The 18,157-nt window shown below is 39.3% G+C and overlaps 1 protein-coding gene and 1 pseudogene across 1 annotated transcript; one reads left to right on the top strand and one right to left on the bottom strand.

The window, feature by feature from the left end:
- Positions 3,601-4,005, bottom strand: OR52D1GP (olfactory receptor family 52 subfamily D member 1G, pseudogene; annotated as a pseudogene).
- Positions 11,577-12,524, top strand: OR51I4 (olfactory receptor family 51 subfamily I member 4). Its single transcript, XM_001498902.2, has one exon. It carries the CDS (start codon positions 11,577-11,579, stop codon positions 12,522-12,524), a length of 948 nt encoding a protein of 315 aa, XP_001498952.2.
- The last annotated feature ends 5,633 nt before the right edge of the window (positions 12,525-18,157 follow it).

The following is an 18,157-nucleotide window of genomic DNA, read 5'->3' as shown; positions in this document are numbered from 1 at the left end:
GTCTTGTGATAACAATGCCTGGAGTGTTTATAGCTTTGTCTATAATATATCTAACATATATTTCTTTGGGATTAGAAAACTGGCAGACAGAAACAGTTATAAGGATATAAAATTATGAGTCAGTTTGGATGAAATGGAGAAAAGTTTGGTCTATTTATATCCAATTCAATTTCTGGCTCCCATGAATTCTCCCAGAGATATGCACACAAATTGTGAGGCCCTATATGTTTGATCACTGAAGCTCAAGAATTTTCCCTTAATGAAGGATGTATTCTTCCTTGATTAGTGCTGTAATCACTTATTATCCCAACTATCTCATTGATTCCTCCCTTCTCCATCAAATGATCATGAATTTATTTCATGAATGATATATTTATTCCCCTAGGCAGTACCTACTTATGAAAAATTGTGATAAGAGGAACCATGGATAAATAAGATGAAATAGACATAGTTAGCTCCTCCTTCTCTCTTTACCCTCTTTCTTATGCTACTACCCAAATATTTAGCTCTAATGTTGCTGCCATCTCCCGAGCATCTATCAGTGGCTAACTAGTATTTCTGAGAGCAGGAGATAGTTCCTTCTCCCTATTTTTACTATGAGCAAGGCCTGCAGGACTGAAAGAATAGGTTTCCATATTTTTTGAATAGTGTATTTTTGTATATATATCCTGACTCCCTTTTACAAGTATGACTATCTCAAGAAATAAAGTAACACTTTTCTTATTTGATTGAAGTATTCTGATGAGTTAGGAAAGGACTTGAAACTCAAGTTAAAGCAATCTCAAAGGGTGGAAGCTGTGTCTTCACTACATCTCAATCAGAGCAGAGAAGGAACTAGGTGAGCCAAGAGAAGGAACTTTATATAAGATGTTATTGGTGTCATTGGTGCTTCGTCTGTATCTGTTAGGAACTATCCACCTACTCTTTGTCCCTGTGAGTGTTGGTTGCTCATAGCTCACATTTACTGCTTTCTTCAGGTTATTGTTCTCAACTCAACTAGAATTGCCTCACCAAGACTACAGCCCCTGGTCCCCAGGAAGCAGGCCATGGACATATACCAACCCTCTTAACTTCTGACATTAAACTCTATGTCTTTGCTTATCTCCTTCCCTGGTCTACCCTGCTTTTCCTCACCACCAGTGTCCTGAGAGCATTCATTAATAAATGACATACATGTGAATCTCTGTCTCTGGCTTTGTTTGTAGGGAGTTCAACATAAGAAAGCTTCAGACCTCATTTCATTCCTATTTTATCAGGAAATTTAATTTGGAAGGATTGAGCTTATAAAAAGAGAGTAATTTTATGTTTTACTAATTTTTTTCATTCTTTCATCTTCTGTGACATCCAAGTAGCATGATCTGAATACTAAATTGTTAGTGTGAGTGTGAGTATGTGTGTGATGGTAAGTTATGTCCTGTTTTCAATTGTCCATGAAACCAAACATGTGTCTGTCAACTGTTCCTCAACTTTTCCTACTCTACCCACCATATCCACCACTTATTTTATTCATAATAATATAATGAGGTAGATTTTTTTATCACTAATTTATAAATGAGGAATCTGAAGGTGGGAAAAGTTAAATATCTCATCCAAGGACATAAAGTTTATAAGCAGTATAGCTGTGATTCAAATTCATACCTAATTCTAAGGCCAGTATCAATTGTACTCCACTGAAATAGTCTCTCTCAAGTCGACTCTCATTTCTGCCTTGTACTCTACCATGCTTTTAGAATTCTGAGATTTCTCCTCCTTCTACTCCACAAACATGCTTCCATATAGGAGTTCGTACCAAGAGACAGATAAAAAGCTTACTGTTTGAAAGAATTTATCAACAATTACATCCCTGTGTGAAAAAACTATTACTTTAAGAATGCATGTGTCAAGTACTATAATGAGTGATCTCATTTGAAACCGAGGAAAAGCAAGTGTCAGGGAATCATCAAACTTTGTCTGTTTAGTGAGGTTATCTGCTCCAGGATTCAGGAATGACAAAGTCAAACACATTTTTGATGGCATCTTCTCTTTTGAGGGTAAATCAGAAAGGGCAAAGTTGATTTGTCAGCTCGACTTCCATCTACTAGATGAAGCTATATTTCTGCTTTCTGTCTGCAATAAAAATATGGGGTTATAGGATACAGCTCTGGGGACCCACCTCCTTCGCAGAGGAGGCCAGGAAAAACTATCCCAGGAGCCTAATTATCTGCAGCCAGATGGATCCTGGCGAACCATTTTACTATTCAAATAACTTCACCAATTAATCCTCTTAGGAGTCTTCAAAGATAACATTTGTACCAGGTTCTACATCAAGATGTGGCGATTACCCCTCTCCTTAACTCCTGGTGCCCCAGGTATAGCTCTGGTGACCATGCAAGAATGAGATAGAGATAATAGAGCGGAAAAGAAAAAATGACTGCTCTTCTTGGACTACTCTTCCTTCACATAGGTGATGCGAGACGGTAAACAGAGAACTGAGGAAAGCTGTCTGACTCCACGGATTCTGTCCACTGTAACAGATTGCAACATGAAAGTTCAACTCCTTGGAAAATACCGAGACCTCAGAGATAAGCAGTGATTTTATTTCTGTCATGGGTGTTTATATGAATAATCGAGATCCAGGTTGCTACCTAGACTTTCTTGATAGCTCAGGGCTACCAAGAATATTTTTTCTATAACAGGAATATTCTTTGGAAGAAGCAGGGAAGGGATGAGAGACTGATGCTGGGAGTGAATGTGCAGTGCGGGGTCATCATGACACATGTAGGTCTCTATGTTAGATCTTCTCCTCTTGATGCTGTTCTCTATGTTCGGTTTACCTTCTCTCACATCTCCTTGTTATCATTCTGCCCTCTCTTTCCTCTTCTTTGTGCCTTTAGCCTTCATTGATTTGGCTAATTCTCAGTTATAGGAAAACTACGTGTGTGTTCTTACCTCAATGACTTCCTTTAAGAGTTGTTGTTCCCTTAAGTCTTGGAAATGATCATTGTATAAGAACTACATTGTGGGTAAGACACAGTCACAACTGATCAGTCATGTCCACCATTGGGGAAAAACTGGACTCTGGGGGGCCTGATGGTTACCGCATATGCAGGTAGTTGGTAAGTTATGGGTGATTCTTAACTGGACATTTGTTTGGGAAAAGGCAGTGCTTGGATCAGTCAGCTTATAAATTAGTTAGAGTATCAGTAAGCATTATCCAGAAGTCAATGTCATGATATAAATCACTTTAACCATCAGCATACTAGCCAGTCAATACATCAATATGTTATTAATAAGATGACTAAAATTTCATTAATAACTTGACAATCAGTATGTTAAAATCCGTCATTGCTTCCAGGAGGATTGATGTGTTAATATAGCAATGAGTAAGGTAAGCACTGCTAGTAATTGATTAGTAGTATATCTATGTTTTAATGAGAATCAGTCCTCTCCCTTGGTCTGAGAGATTGGTAATAGAATGTAAAAGACAAATTTTTTTTGTTAAATTTTATGCTGAAGCCTAGGTGATGCAGAAAAGATATCTAGAACTTAGCTAGAAGGAGAGGACAAAGTGAGGGATAAGATTATAATAAACCCAAGAAAAGTGTAATGAATCTAATAAGGAAGGGACAGAAAAATGACAGTATGATTGAGAATCGTTATGTACGTCAGTGGGATACAGATAGCCACGTATCGATCAAAGGTCAGGGCAAGAATCATCAAGGACTCCATTGTATAGATTGAATGGACACAAAACATCTGGGCCAGGCATCCACCAAAGGAAATCTCACCAGCCTGCAGCCACAAAATGGCCAGCATTTGGGGCCAGTGGTGGAGCTGAGAGCCAGGTTGGTGAGTGAGTGAAGGCAAAGGAAGAGGCACATGATTGCATGAAGAGCCCCGTCTGTCACAATGACCAGGATGAAGGCAGCCTTCCTGGCCAGTGCTACCAGATAGATACATGGGACAAAAGGGGATGGCAATCCAGGTGTGGGCCCACTGCAGCCCTGGGATCCCCGTCAGGAAGAGAGTGGCTGGGGGCCTGTGGTCACTGATGTTGGTAACTGACATTCTGCTTGGTAAACAAAGGGTTCTAACCAAGGAGTGACAGTGCACCTGTCCTTAACATCAGGTATTTGGTTCACTCATATAAAATGATAACCTTCCTGTGAAGTAATCTTTTTTAGACCAAGAAAAATATTTATTGCTATTAACTTGTTCTTGCATCTTAAAAGATTCCATCACCTATAACTCATTTTTTCCCTCTGACATATTCTATAGTCAAAAATTCATGGTTTGAATTCTATGTTCCAAGTACTAAGCTAGAAATTTAAGCATTTGCCCTTCTAACCTTTCCTGACTTCTCTCTCAATACATCCTGCACATCTTTCACTTGTCTTTTTTGAGTTGTATTTTAGTCTATACCACTCCGCTTTCCCAAGAAACCTTTTCTTTTTATTTTCTATCTCTCTAGTTTTTAAACATCAAGGCAAGTATCTCTGCTTCGCAAAAGACTTACTTCTCTAGTTCTTGATCATCTTTATATTTTTCATCCATCTGCTACTTTGCAAATCCTATTGAGCTGGGACTACATTTTTATACAATTGCAACCTCCACACAATATGACTGTTTCTATCTAAAATTTTTTATCAATATTCACTAAAAGACTAAATTCTGGTAATTCCTAGTAAAATACCATTGACTTCTTGACTTAGTGCCATATGTTTTATTCATTTAATCAGAGTTTGTAACATATCTGCCCAGATACACACAAAATGTTTTCTTTTTATATCTCGCCGGAAGTGCCTATAGAGAGGCTAGACAACCTCAGTATGCTCAAATGTCTCATGATCAATTATCTACAGTGATTTTAGAACACATGTGGGTACAATAGAAGAAAGCAAGAGATTTATCAGACATGCTAGCTGGGGATACAGCACTCCCAGCTATGCAAAAGCCAGGTCAAAGTCCTATATTCTCACCAGTGTAATGACTGAATGTGATGGCCAGATAAGATATCACATGCTGAGAGAGGCAGACTGAAGGACTGAGTGGAATGTCTTGGAGTTCACCTTCTGTAGACATTCCGGAAGAGTAAATTGATTTTTGCTGTAGAGAGCTAGTATTATATACATCCTCCCCCATTAACATTGTACAACTAAAAGAATCCTTTGTAGGATGACTGAAATCGCCAACTTTAGTCCTGATTCTGTCACAAGAATGTTGTATGACCTTGAGAAAATCTTTTCCCTTTTCTGGGCAGTCTTGGTTTACAAAGAACAAGGATTCTGGAATCCTAGTCTCAATTTTTCTACCTATTCACTATTTAGCCTTCGATAAGTCCCACGATCTTTTTGAGATTCAATTTCCTCATTTACTGATTGGAAATGACAAAAGCACTTGGGTTACTTATCTCACAGTTTTTGTAGTTGAGAAGGAGTAAAGTATCTGGAATTAAAAAGGTTGGATACCAAAAAAAAATTCCCTCCCCATTTTTATAAGCTCTTTGTCCCATAGGTTCAGGTTGGTGTGGTACAGAGTATAATAACCATTCTGACTTCTGTCTTACTAGGGAAAGTCCAAATTCAGAGAAGTGAACTGATGTAATCCAGATCACAAAGCATGTTACTGTGAGAACTGAAATAAGGACTCCAGTCTCCTAATTCAAAGTTTGAAGTTTTAACCTCACTTAACTATTCATTTATTTGGCCAATACTTGAATTCTCTTATCTGTATTGCAAGGCATTCTAATATCAATATCTAATACTGCAATCACTTTAATCATTTGGATTCCAAAGAAACAAATATAAGTGGAGCACTCCTCTTATTTGCCTGGGAACTTTCACTGATGGCTGCAGCCACTAGAAGCAAGAAGTTTGCATAGGAGAGAGTGGAGAGTTGGAGTCACTATCATCTTCTCTTCCCCTCTTTTCCCAGCTTATTATTGCCAGCAAAGGAAGATTTCAAATGATTATTGTAAGGAAGCTGCTACTCTCTGAGCATCTTTCGACATGATACCAGAAATACTAGGTAGAAGCAAAGTTGTTTTCCAGGGAAAACAATGGGAAAAAGACACTGAGCTGGAGCAACACTCTCAGGGGAATGAGAGAACATCCTCCCAGATTTGTCCCACTCAGCCTTGTTTCTGGGTTGCTATGACGGCTAAGTATTTGAAGTCTCCCTCTTAGACCTAGATTTCGATAATTGAACATGATTTCTTTCTTTGAATGTAAATTTTTGCGGAATCTGACTTCAAGAACATACCTTTGTCACTGATATGCATTCACAAGTTGGGCACGCTGAGATTGGAACACTGTAACAGGTGTCATATGTGAGTGTGAGACTGTGTGGGAGAGTGATGGAGCAAAAGCTAGTGCAGATGATGCATATATACTTGAATGAGATGGTTTGTTTAGGGACATGAAAAGAGTGTTTTTGTGCAGGTTGTATGGGTGTGATTTGGAGGATAATGGGGTCTGAGTGTGTAATCTGTGTTGAAATGTCTGATCCATCCTCAGCTGTGTGAGCTCAGTGAGTGTCTTCAGCTTAGTTCAGGGTTCCAGCCTCCTCTGGTCAAGGGACTTGGTAAGGGACGTTATTTATTGAGTCTCGGTGACACTCAGGTATGAAAACCCGGGGGGATTGCTCTTAGGATTTAATCCATAATGCTCATTCTTAAGGAAAGAACGAGGAGGGGGTGGAAAGGGGAGAAAGAAATGAGGAAGATTTTCCATAGGGAATTTTCAAGAAAAGTGAAAATAAAATCTACCAATTTTTATTTCTGTTTTCTTCTTTTACTTTCTCTCTTCTTTCTTTTTCTCTGCTTTCCTCCTGAATTTTGTGTATCTCACTGAAATTCTATACATCATGGGCCCATTGTGTTCCACGTCACTAATGCTATATGCAAATAGAGTGGCAAGAAATGGCTCTGGACATTCCCATGCTCCATTGTCCCACAGCCTTCATATTACAAACAAAAGTTCAAAAATTATTATGAATTTCAAGAACATGGCCGCAAGATGTTGAATTACAGAACCCTTCTGAGCACGGACGTTATGCTACTGCCCAGGTTTCATGGCAATGAAGCTAGCCCTGGGAGTGAACATCAGGCCTCTAGCCAGATCTGCTCAAATCCTTTGACATTAGCCATCCATCAAGCCTTTGCACCAGGGTTTCCTTCCATCGAAGCCCCCAGAGCACTGCATTCTTTTCCCTTGTCCACACATATCTCCTCTCATACGAATATAAACCAGTGGTATTCAAAATTTTTGTCTAGGTACTTTCTAAAAGAATTTTGAAGTAGTATACACTTCCTCAAAAACATTAAGTTGGCATCTAATGCTTGTCATTTAATATTTAAACAGCAGAAAAAGATATAATGTTCAGTATATTGTGAATAGTGACATTTTAAAATAAAACTGTCCCATCAGTCTTTTAAGTGTATCCTATGGAATCTGAATATCTAGAAATTTTCTTCCCCCGTTATCCATTTTAAAAATACATGAACAAGGTTTTCTCAACTGTCAAAAATTCAACATTACTGCTTTGTCTCCTTGAAGTTGGTCCATTTTCCCATATATCAATTTTTATGATTAAAATCGTGTGATGATGACTCCTACATCATTGTTTGCATTGAAAATATATATGCAAATTGGAATTATTTACTTTTTTCTTTACTCAATAGGCTCCAAGTGTTAAAATGTTCTATAATTACCATTGCTTTAATTGCACATTAATATAATCAATATAAAAACTTTAATTTCATATTGCTAAATGTAAACCTATTTTTTTAAATACAGTCTTGAATAAGATAGATGGAGTTTTTCTTATTTCTTATTTTCCCTTCAATTAGATTATATGTTAAAAGATCAATATTGATGGGATGAAACAAAACTCACCCACAGATATTCTTTCTTTTTTTAAGGTATGCTTTTTTTGAGTGTATGTGAGGAAAATTGGACCTGAGCTAACATCTGTGGCAATCTTCCTCTTTTTATTTCTCCCTAAATCCCCAGTACATAGTTGCGTATCCTAGTTGTAAGTCATTCTAGTTCTTCTGTGGGGGATGCCACCACAGCATGGCTTGACGAGCAGTATGTAGGTCTGCTGCCAGAATCTGACCCAGTGAACCCTGAGCAGCCGAAGTGGAGCAGCAGAACTTAACCACTCCTCCACGGGGCCGACCCCACACCCACAGTTATTCTTAATTTAATTTCTATAAAACTATTCTCTGAGAACCTTTGTTCTCATAGAAATAACTCAGCTGAGAGTGGAAGGAGTTTGCATTGCAGGGAACGTTGCTCTAACAGAATTGGTAACTGCTGGAATCAACTTCTGCTCTAAGAAACTAGATTCTGGTTATCAGAAACTCAAAAGAGAATGCCCACAGAGCTGGGACCCAAACTTGTAGGGATGGGCCACAGAGAGCTGATGCAGGTGTAGCTGAGCAATGTGATGAGGCTGTTTTGAGGTAAGGGTAAGAGAAATGCACCACAAACTGGAATCAACTGCTTCTATTAGAATCCACTGCTGTTGCCAAGGATAAAACAGTTGCTTGTGTGACAATGACAAGAATAGAAAACTAATAGGAAAAACAAATCTCTTATCCTTCTTCCAGCTTTTCAGTCTGCATCTAATGCCTCCTATTTGCAGAGCACAACGTTTCTAATTTCAGAACTTCCAAATCCTGCCAAAATACTCCACTCTAAAGCCACATATTATTCTTAAAATAAACATGTATAGACAAGGAAGCAAGCCCTGAAATTGGTTGTTAGGATTGAAAGAGACAGTGCCCATAAAGTTCTTGATGAAGTTCAGAGAATATTGTAAACATTAAATCTCATCAATGATTATTATATTTCTATCACCTATGACTCTAACCAGCACTACATTCTGGCATCTGAACAGTCCCCTAAGAAGAGGGTCCTGGAGTGGGCACTTGGCTTGGGAAAATGAAACCCTGGAGCTGAAGGTCAAAATGAATGAGTTATATTCTTTGTTTACCATTTACTATCCCTGGACCCCTTGGCACTCTTACTCCTCGTCTGCCAGGGGGTCCTTAGGATTCAACCGTGAGAGGATCTCAGAAGGCAAGAGAACGTGGTGTGGGGCAGGTAAGCCCTGCTCACCTGGGAGGAGAGCAGATGTTGCTTTGGCCTTTGCAGACAGCTCTGAATCACCCATGAGAATAGATAGCATGAAGTATCCACTGGGATACACTGTGAGGAGCATATTCCCAACAGGGTTTGTCTGGGGGATATTATAGCTTCCAGCTCCTTCACTGCTCGGAGCCTGAGAGGAAGCTCCTGTGAAATGTGGTGTGTGTAGGGTCTCTAGAGCCTTGGCCTAACAAGGGAAAACACAGCCCATTCCTCCTGGAGCACTTGGAGCAGGCTGGGACTTTGCCTTGTGGATGTTCTCGGTCTCCTTATTTGTCTTCTGTTCTTTCTCCCATTCCATGTTCAATGTTCTAGTCACCATATCCCTAAAATTCCTTCTCTAGCCTTTCATTTACTTCCCTCACCTGACCCTCCCTATTTCCATATCATTTACCCTAGATTCTTTATCCCTTTTTCTCCATCTCCTTCTCACTTCTCTCTTCATCCTCTGCTCCTGCTTTTTGCTTGGCATGAACATGGAGAAAATATATCAAGGAATAGAGATGAAAACTCAGCTGAACTTTATCATCTCTAATTAGAAAGAGGTACTAAAACTGACCTTATTCTGCAGCAGCAGGTTTGTAGTGCAGACAATTTTACACTTCCTTATAGCAGAACATATGACATGACCGAATGAAATCCAGGTCAAGGTGCTTAAGAAGTGGGTGACCCATGCATTTCCTTGAGACCATCTTCTCTAAAATCCTCAGAGTCAGTCTCTTTGTGTGGGACTAATGGGAGCTCATTATCCTGTACAGGTTTCCTGGAGCTTACCTGGGTCACCTTCCCAATCTCTTCAAATCCAATGCTGCTGCTCAGCATCCCCATCCTTCAGCAGTAGTGCCCTGAAACTTTGTCTCAGACCCATATCCCTGTGGTGGAGAATTTCTCGCTGATTTCTAGTCTGATTGTTCATTGATGTAATACTGAGCTTAAACCAGAGTAAAAGAAATTTTCCCCCAAATGTTCATATTAAATAATAAGTTACTCAGTGTTGGCAGTTACACTCATGTGTTAGGAATTACGTATGAGAGGTAGAGGGGAATGAACACCTAAGTTCTAAAACTAGTAGGCGAAGCCACTTATCTACAGGGGATGAAAGGGTTTTTTGACATGCCATACAAATATTATTAAATATTCTTAAATGTAGCTTCTACATTCAGAACAACAGATGGTTGTTCTGAAATTCTGAAGCGAGTGAGCAAAGATGTAAAATACATTGAGTTACTTCTTTATCATCTCGTCTCACAACCTGTTTTGGGCTGGGCTAAGGCAATGTTTCTCATGTTCTACTCCTATCCGAGTTTGAAAGTCTGTGAAAGGGAAAACAAAGGTCTATTACAGAAGTGGAATAGTGCCATTCATTAACAACTCATAGGAAAAATAAGGTAGTAGAATGTTTCAATTTAAAATTTTCTGTCTTAATTTTTCTTAAACTTTTGCAATTTACTATTGTTTTTCTGTACCGTAATCTATTATGTGATGATATATGGTGTAAAAATACATCAAGTTCAACATAAATATATTTCATGACTTTTGTCAAAGAAAGCACAATGTACAATTTATTTTCCATCTAAATTGCTTTTAAATAATAACGGTAACAGCAGTGCTTCTATAATGCTTACTCTGTGCAGGACCTGTTCCAAGTCAAAGTTCTCTCTCTCGCTGTCTCTCTGTTTCTCTCTCTTTCTGTCTTACATATGCATGTATGCAGATACATTGGGCAACTCTATTTTACCCGTAGCTTGAAAGTAAAGGAACTACAGGAGAGAGTTTAAGAAATTTGCCTGTCACAGCTATTAAGTGGCAACACTGGATCTCAAATCCGGCATGTTCTGGCTCCATGCTCTTAGCTAGTATAATACGATGCCTACTGATTTTCCAGGGTTCCTGCATGGACTCTTCCAGTGTGAAATGTGGGGCTCTGGACCATACAAGCACCTAAGGATGGGAGTTGGATTACTGAATTCTAGTTCTAGCCATGTAACTGCTGCCCAAGACAACCCAGAGTAATTCCCTTTCTTTGCATGGGCATTTGGTTCTTCACTTGTCTGACTGGGTCTAAGTGTGAACATCTCTCAGGGATTAGCTAATATCATGACTATGAAATTTAAGGCAGTTGAAAGAGAGTTGTGATAATGACCATACAGAGGGTGTCCAGAGGGCTACCAATGAGACTGAGTGAGCTAGATAACCATCCTGAAGAGTCCTAGTCTACATATTTTTCTGAAAGGTGTCTAAGAAAGAAGGCTTTCTCTCAGCTAACGTATCATGACCTGCTGATCATTCTTCCAGAGTATTTTAGGAATAAAATCTATATATAATTACTATTTATAAACATAAATGTTGCTATTTCTCCCTAGGAAGAGTAGTAATCTTAGACGCATGGAGTAATTTATCCACTAAGTCATGCTGGCTGATGACAAATGTTCCCAGCCTCTCATGGGCAACTTCAAGATCAATACCTCTGATGCTCCTACCTTTATCTTGACGGGCTTCCCAGGAATGGAGGCCATGGAGGCATGGCTATCTGTCCCTCTGCTTCTGCTCTATGCCATCTCTATTGTGGGCAACACCCTGATCCTCCTCGTTGTTAAGCAGGAGCAGAGTTTGCACCAACCCATGTACTGCTTCTTGTCTCTACTCTCAGTCAATGACTTGGGGGTGTCCTTTTCCACATTACCGACTGTGCTGTCTGCCCTCTGCTTCCATGCCCAGGTGATTGCCTTTAATGCCTGCTTGGCTCAAATGTTTTTCATCCACTTCTTTTCTTGGACAGAGTCTGGCATCCTTCTGGCTATGAGCTTCGATCGTTATGTGGCCATCTGCAACCCACTGCGCTATGCTACAATTCTCACTAATGCCCATATTATGGCAATGTGCCTATGTACTGTCGTCCGAAGCTTTGCCTTCATTCTGGTCTTCCCATTGCTGCTGCACAGACTGTCCTTCTGCCACAGCAAGAACATCCTCTCCCATGCCTACTGCCTTCATGTGGATATGATCAAGCTGGCGTGTACTGATGTCTCCCTTAATAGCTACTATGGGCTGTCCATTGTACTGTTCACCTTTGGCCTGGACTCTGTACTCATTTTCATTTCCTACATACTTATCCTGAGATCAGTGCTAGCCATTTCCTCCCAAGAGGAGCGCCTCAAGGCACTCAACACATGCGTGTCCCACATCCTAGCTGTGCTCATCTTCTATGTGCCCATGGTGAGTGTGTCCATTGTGCATCGCTTTGGTGCTGGCCTGCCCCATGCTGTCCATATCCTCATGTCTATTCTTTACCTCTTTGTGCCTCCCATGCTCAATCCTATCATCTACTCCATTAAGACAAAGGAGATCCGCCACAGGCTTCTCAAGATGTTCTTCAGGAGTAAGTTCTGACTCTTTGGTAGATCTAGACGTCCTGGAGATTTGGTGTTGGGGGCATAGTCAACCATAGACCAGAGGAGGAAATGATCCATCTGGAGGATCTTAGTGATGCACCGTTAAGTCCTGGGATCAATGAGGTCAATCATTTAGTCTAGTATATTGAGCCTGTACCTGCCAGTAAAACCTTGGGATAGATCAAGAACTCAACTTGTCTATGTTCTCCAGAGACAGAAAAATGTCTCTTTTCAACAATAACCAGGAGAATGCCAAGCATCCCTCCAGGGTGGCATTATTCTCTGGAGGAGGGAGGGGCTGACTTGAGGACACATGGTAACATTGCTGGGATTTCTGGTTATGGGACTGCACAACTCCGAAAAAGGCAGAGACACAGATGGGGAAATTATGGTCTGAGTATCATCTGCACATAATTACTGATATGCAAATTTAGCTTAGGTGGTAGATTTCTAATGCTGCAAGGAGCCAGAGCTCTTCCAGTCATGCTGTTTGAAAAGTTGTTAAGTTCTGGAGTTTGACAGCCATGATGATTAATTTTATGTGTCAATGTGACTTGGCCATGAGGTGTCTAGACATTCGGTTAAACATTATTTTGGATATTTCTGTGAGGGTGTTTCTGGATGAGATTAACATTTGAATCACTAAACTGAGTGAAGCATACGGCCCTCCCTGGTGTGTGAGGGCCTCATCTAATCCATTGAATGCCTGACAAAGAATAAATATCTGAGTACTTAAGAAAGAAATCTCTTTGATTGTTTTTGAGCAGGGACACTAGTCTTCTCCTCCTTGAGACTCAGGCTTGGACCTAAACTTACACCATTGGCCCTCCTGGTTCTTAAGAATTCAAACTGGAACTATACCATCCATTCTCCTGGGTCTGGACTTCTCAGTCTCCAAAATTGTGAGAGCCAATTCCTTACAATTCATAAATAATAATGAATAAATAAGAGAAGGAAATCATGAGTGAGCAAATTAATGAATGAACATATGGATTAATAATGAATTTCCTTAAATCAGAATCACATATCAGGAAACATTCCCTCTCTCTCTGTACCTCACAACTTTCCCTATAGAGAGAATTGTAAATTAGAGGTGGCATCCTTCTTTTTTTCTTTATTCTTTTTATTCCCCCAGATTTACTGAGATTTAGTTGACATATAACCATATAACATTGTATAAGTTTCATGTATACTATGTGATGATTGGCAGCACATATATATTTCAAAATGATTATCACAATAAGGTTGCTTAACCCATCCAAAAAGGTGACATCTTGAGTAAGTGGTCTGAACTTCTGAGTCTGAATTTCCTCATCTCTAAAATAGGACACCAATCTTTGATTTATCTACCTCATATGTTTGTTCTGAAGAGTGAATAAAATAAACTGGTCTAAAAATTAAATAATGATACATATAGATAATTTACTCATCTTGTTTTTATTCAGCATGAATAAATGCAAAATTCAATGTTTAGCTTCTAAATATCATGTGCATAAGCCATAGGCTAAAGAACTATTTAGTGTAAGATTTTCTTGAACATGAAGTAGAACTGCTCACTGCCCACTGTACTCGGCACATATTTTAATCCTATCAGTTGGTTTGGGTAGTTTGTTTCCTCCACTAGACTACAGGGACTGTAAGAACTCATGGGCAGGAATCTTGTCTCATTTACATTTACACTCTTCAGTCTTTAACATAAGGCCTAAAATATACCGGACATATAGACACACAAATAGTTGGGGAATGAATTAATATATGATTATATTTGCACATATTTGTATACCAGCTATCTCTGTATACTTCAATCAATTACTGTATCCTATAATGTTTTACTCTAAAATAGATAATTTTACTAACGATTTTATATGAATATTTTGATATTGATCATAGTTTAATACTATGTGCATTATGGATATAACCAGAGTGAATAAAAATTAATTGTACCTGAAATTTTAAAGCACGTCACAAAAGTACCTTGCATATTTGTATTGCTCAGACCTTATATACTATAAAGAGAGTGTACCCATGGCAATTTAAATAGAGTGCTAACAGTGTTTGGCCTTTAATAGGTGCTTAAGATAAATATTTTTTGAAAGAATATTGCTGTTTAATGATTTTGGCTCTTTCATGTATGTGTCTTATAACGAAGTTACTGTCATAATAAATGGACAATATTTTTTCAATGTCGGTACTTTTGCTTGCTCCTTTTAATCTGAAGGACTTGGAAACAATGATTTGGCTCTTTTATGTACCTGTAAAAAGCAGTCTGAGAACTTCTGGGCTAAGAAACTTAGCATCTTGACCTTAGAAATCTGCCCAGTCTTAAAGGGTCTCAGCAGACACTTGCTAGTGACAGTCCTCTTCTACTCAGTCCGTTAAATAGCAAGTTCATGACACTGTCTGGATCTGTAACTTTCAATACGGAGATCAATCTCAGACTGTTTTCCTAGTTCTCTGATGAGAGCTGTGATCACAATGATACTTTTACTATCACAGGGCTCTGTCTACCAGGTTATCAGATGCATTCAATCTGAGTTCTTGTCTTCTTTAACCTTTTCTTATAAATCAACCACCACTCCACAGGTCATCTTGCTGGTTTTTTTAGAACTTTCCCTTAGAACTATAATATGAATTGCAGCTTGTCTGTTTAGGTAAGACTAGATCATCCCACCTGTTATGGGCTGGAAGTGGGTCCAGGGACCATTCAATCTGTGTGTCTGCATGAACTGTTGGAAGAGAAGCCAGGATATTTACTCTATGGAACAAAAGGATAGGACACCTTCCATGTTGGTGCTGCTTCATGAAGAATTTCCTAGATCACGAGATTGGAAGAGTATAGGGCATAGGTAGCATTAACGAATGAGATCTGGGTCCTATGTGGGGTTATTTGACTTTTTGCCTTTCTGACTAAATATCTACACAATTGAGAATCTTCAATTCTGGTCTCATGGTACACTTCTGTGCTTAATTCCCTCAGGTTCTACACAGCACATCTCACACTGCTGTTTGAGGATATGTGGTGTTGTATCACACCTCACTCCACATCAAGAAGTGCTTCCAATGTGGACCCTCAAACATACATTAAGGGACTCCCTCTAATTCTCCTACTTTTAATGCATTCAGTGGTAGAAACACAGAAACAAAGGTCAGGTCTAAATTAATGACTTCAGAGCAATGAAAACACCCCAAACACACAGTCTTATCTGCTTTCTATATTCTGTTTCACAGATGAGAAAATGTTCATAATTAGTCCATTGAAAAACATGTGACAGTTTGTCCCCATCCAAGGAGAAGAACGTCATGACTATTACATAATATCATTTTATAGTTACATATCCCAAAATAAAATATGAACCCTGTGGGGGTGTGTGATATTGTGATTTATAAGAAATATAAATCAAATGACAAAAATATATTTCTCACATATGTTTGGTCTTCACCCACAGTTCTTGGCTCACAGCTCCCAAAACTCTTGAAATTTCCTGAGCTATAAGAGCAATGGGAGCATCTTTTGTTGTAATATTGGGTCTCTTGTCCTCAGTTTCTGAAAAACATTTTCGAGCCATAAAGGTGAAATGGGTGTCTGGTTATTCATAACAAGCCCCTTTCTACCAAAACTGGGTTTATGTTAATAAGGTGACTTTTGGAAAGCATCTAAGGATTGGGGCTGGTTACCTTGGGAACCAACTGTGAATAGAGGGGTAGGACTTTTAGTCCCATCCTCGAAATTCCAGGGAGCAGAGAGGGACTGGAGGTTGAATCAATCACCAGTCCAATGATTTAATCAATCATGCATATGTAATGAAGCTTCCATAACAACCCAAAGGAGGGGGTCTGGAGAGTTTCCAGGTTTGGGAACCAGAATGCTTCCATGTGTTACTGTGCTGGGCCCCAAATTCCTTAAGGACAAAGATCATTTGTTTGGAACCTTGTCCTATGTATCTCTTCATCTGGCCATTGATTAATATCCTTTAATATCCTCTGTAATAAGGCAGTAATCTAGTGAGTAAACAGATTTTCTGAGTTCTGTGAGCTACTCTAGAAAGGTAGTCAAATGAAGGGGGGGGGGTCTGTGAATCTCTGATTTATAGCCAGTCATTCAGAAGCACAGTAACGACCTGAGCTTGCAATTGGCATCTAAACTGACAGTCTTGTGTAAGTCCTTAACCTGTGGGATCTGATGCTAGTGTCAGAATTGAGTTGAATTGTAGGACAACCAACTGTTACATAATAGAATCCACATCTATCCGCCACCTGCCTACAGAGTGGAATTGGTACCAGCCCTTCAAGGCACTTAGCATAGTGTATGGCATAGGAAAGTTTCTCTAAAAATAGTTGGAGAAAGGAGAGGAAACAGTATTGCATAGAAATGAAAAACATGGCATGCAATTTAATAAAAATATGTTCCTAAAATAAAGTGTGAAAGAGAAAGATCCTCAGGAAAGAAATACAGAAGATGAAAAAAAGGAAGACATGTGATCCAAGAAACGGGATTCTAACTCAGGAGAGCCGTAGGACAAATTCCTTGACAGCTGCTGGATAAGGGACCTGGGAAGCAACTGATCCAGACTGAAGCAAGACAACAGGGCTACTGGGAGCAGTTACCAAAAAAATTAAATAGTGTTTGATTTGAGACTAGTGTGATTAAGAGAGTGGTCAAATTTGAGGCAATGATAAACTCAGTGGTTTCATCAATTAGCCCAAATGGTATTAGACACTCGACAGTGGTCATAGATGCCTCTGTGTTTCCCATTTCATACTTTCTTTCTTCTCAAATCACTCACGTCTGTTTCCCCAACCTCTTACTCCCAGCTAATGACCTTAATTTTTTTCAGAAGAATGTTGATAAGATTAGACAGGAACTCTCAACTTCCTATAGCTAATTTTGGGCTTATCTTCTGTTAAAAGATAAACTGAAGCATATTAAAAATTTAAAGTTTATTTGAGCAAAAATCGATTTGAACTGGGCAGCATCCAATCTGGCAGATAGAAAGGAGCTACAAGGAGCTGTATGAAATGAAAGACAGATAGGGAACAGACATAGGCAGAAGGCAATGGGAACAAGGAAGTTATACTAGGCAAAAAAGGCAGGTTGGTTATTGCATGATTACTTTCTTTTAGGGGATGGCAGGGGTCTATCTGACAGATTACTTAACTTCTCCTGATCATGGGATTCCTGACCGACTGGTTTAAGGTGCTATTTCTGGGAGAAGCAAAACTGTAATTGAGTCTTAGTTTGGTGATATGAAGCTTAGCATAAGTCACTCAATTTGGGGCCTGTCTTCTTGTTTTTAACACTTCTTTCTCCTGCATACAACAAAGGTGGAAGCATCTTTCTTCTCTAAATTTCTTGGCCCCATACTTGAGAGTCTTCATAGTCCTGCCTTTGTAGATTAATTTCTCACTAATTTCCCACTCATTCTTTAAGCCTTATAAACCCCTCCTTGTTCTGGCACCCTCTCCTCCAGCGCTCCCATTCAAGCACTTGTAGCTGTGTTCTCACTTTCACGTCTGCCAGGAATGACCCTTCTCTGTTCTCTCCCTGTCCTTTCCCTTCTGTGTGAGGCTCACTTCATAGTTCGTAGTACTGCTGTAAGAAATTATCACAAACCAGCAGCTTAAAACAACAAA

The sequence above is a fragment of the Equus caballus genome, chromosome 7 (genome assembly GCF_041296265.1).
Source record: "Equus caballus isolate H_3958 breed thoroughbred chromosome 7, TB-T2T, whole genome shotgun sequence".
In the NCBI taxonomy this organism is placed as follows: Eukaryota; Metazoa; Chordata; class Mammalia; order Perissodactyla; family Equidae; genus Equus; species Equus caballus.
This window is presented reverse-complemented; position numbering and strand designations above follow the sequence as displayed.

Coding starts and splice junctions, on each gene's coding strand:
- OR51I4 (XM_001498902.2), top strand. CDS start 11,577: ATGGGCAACTTCAAGATCAATACCTCTGATGCTCCTACCTTTATCTTG.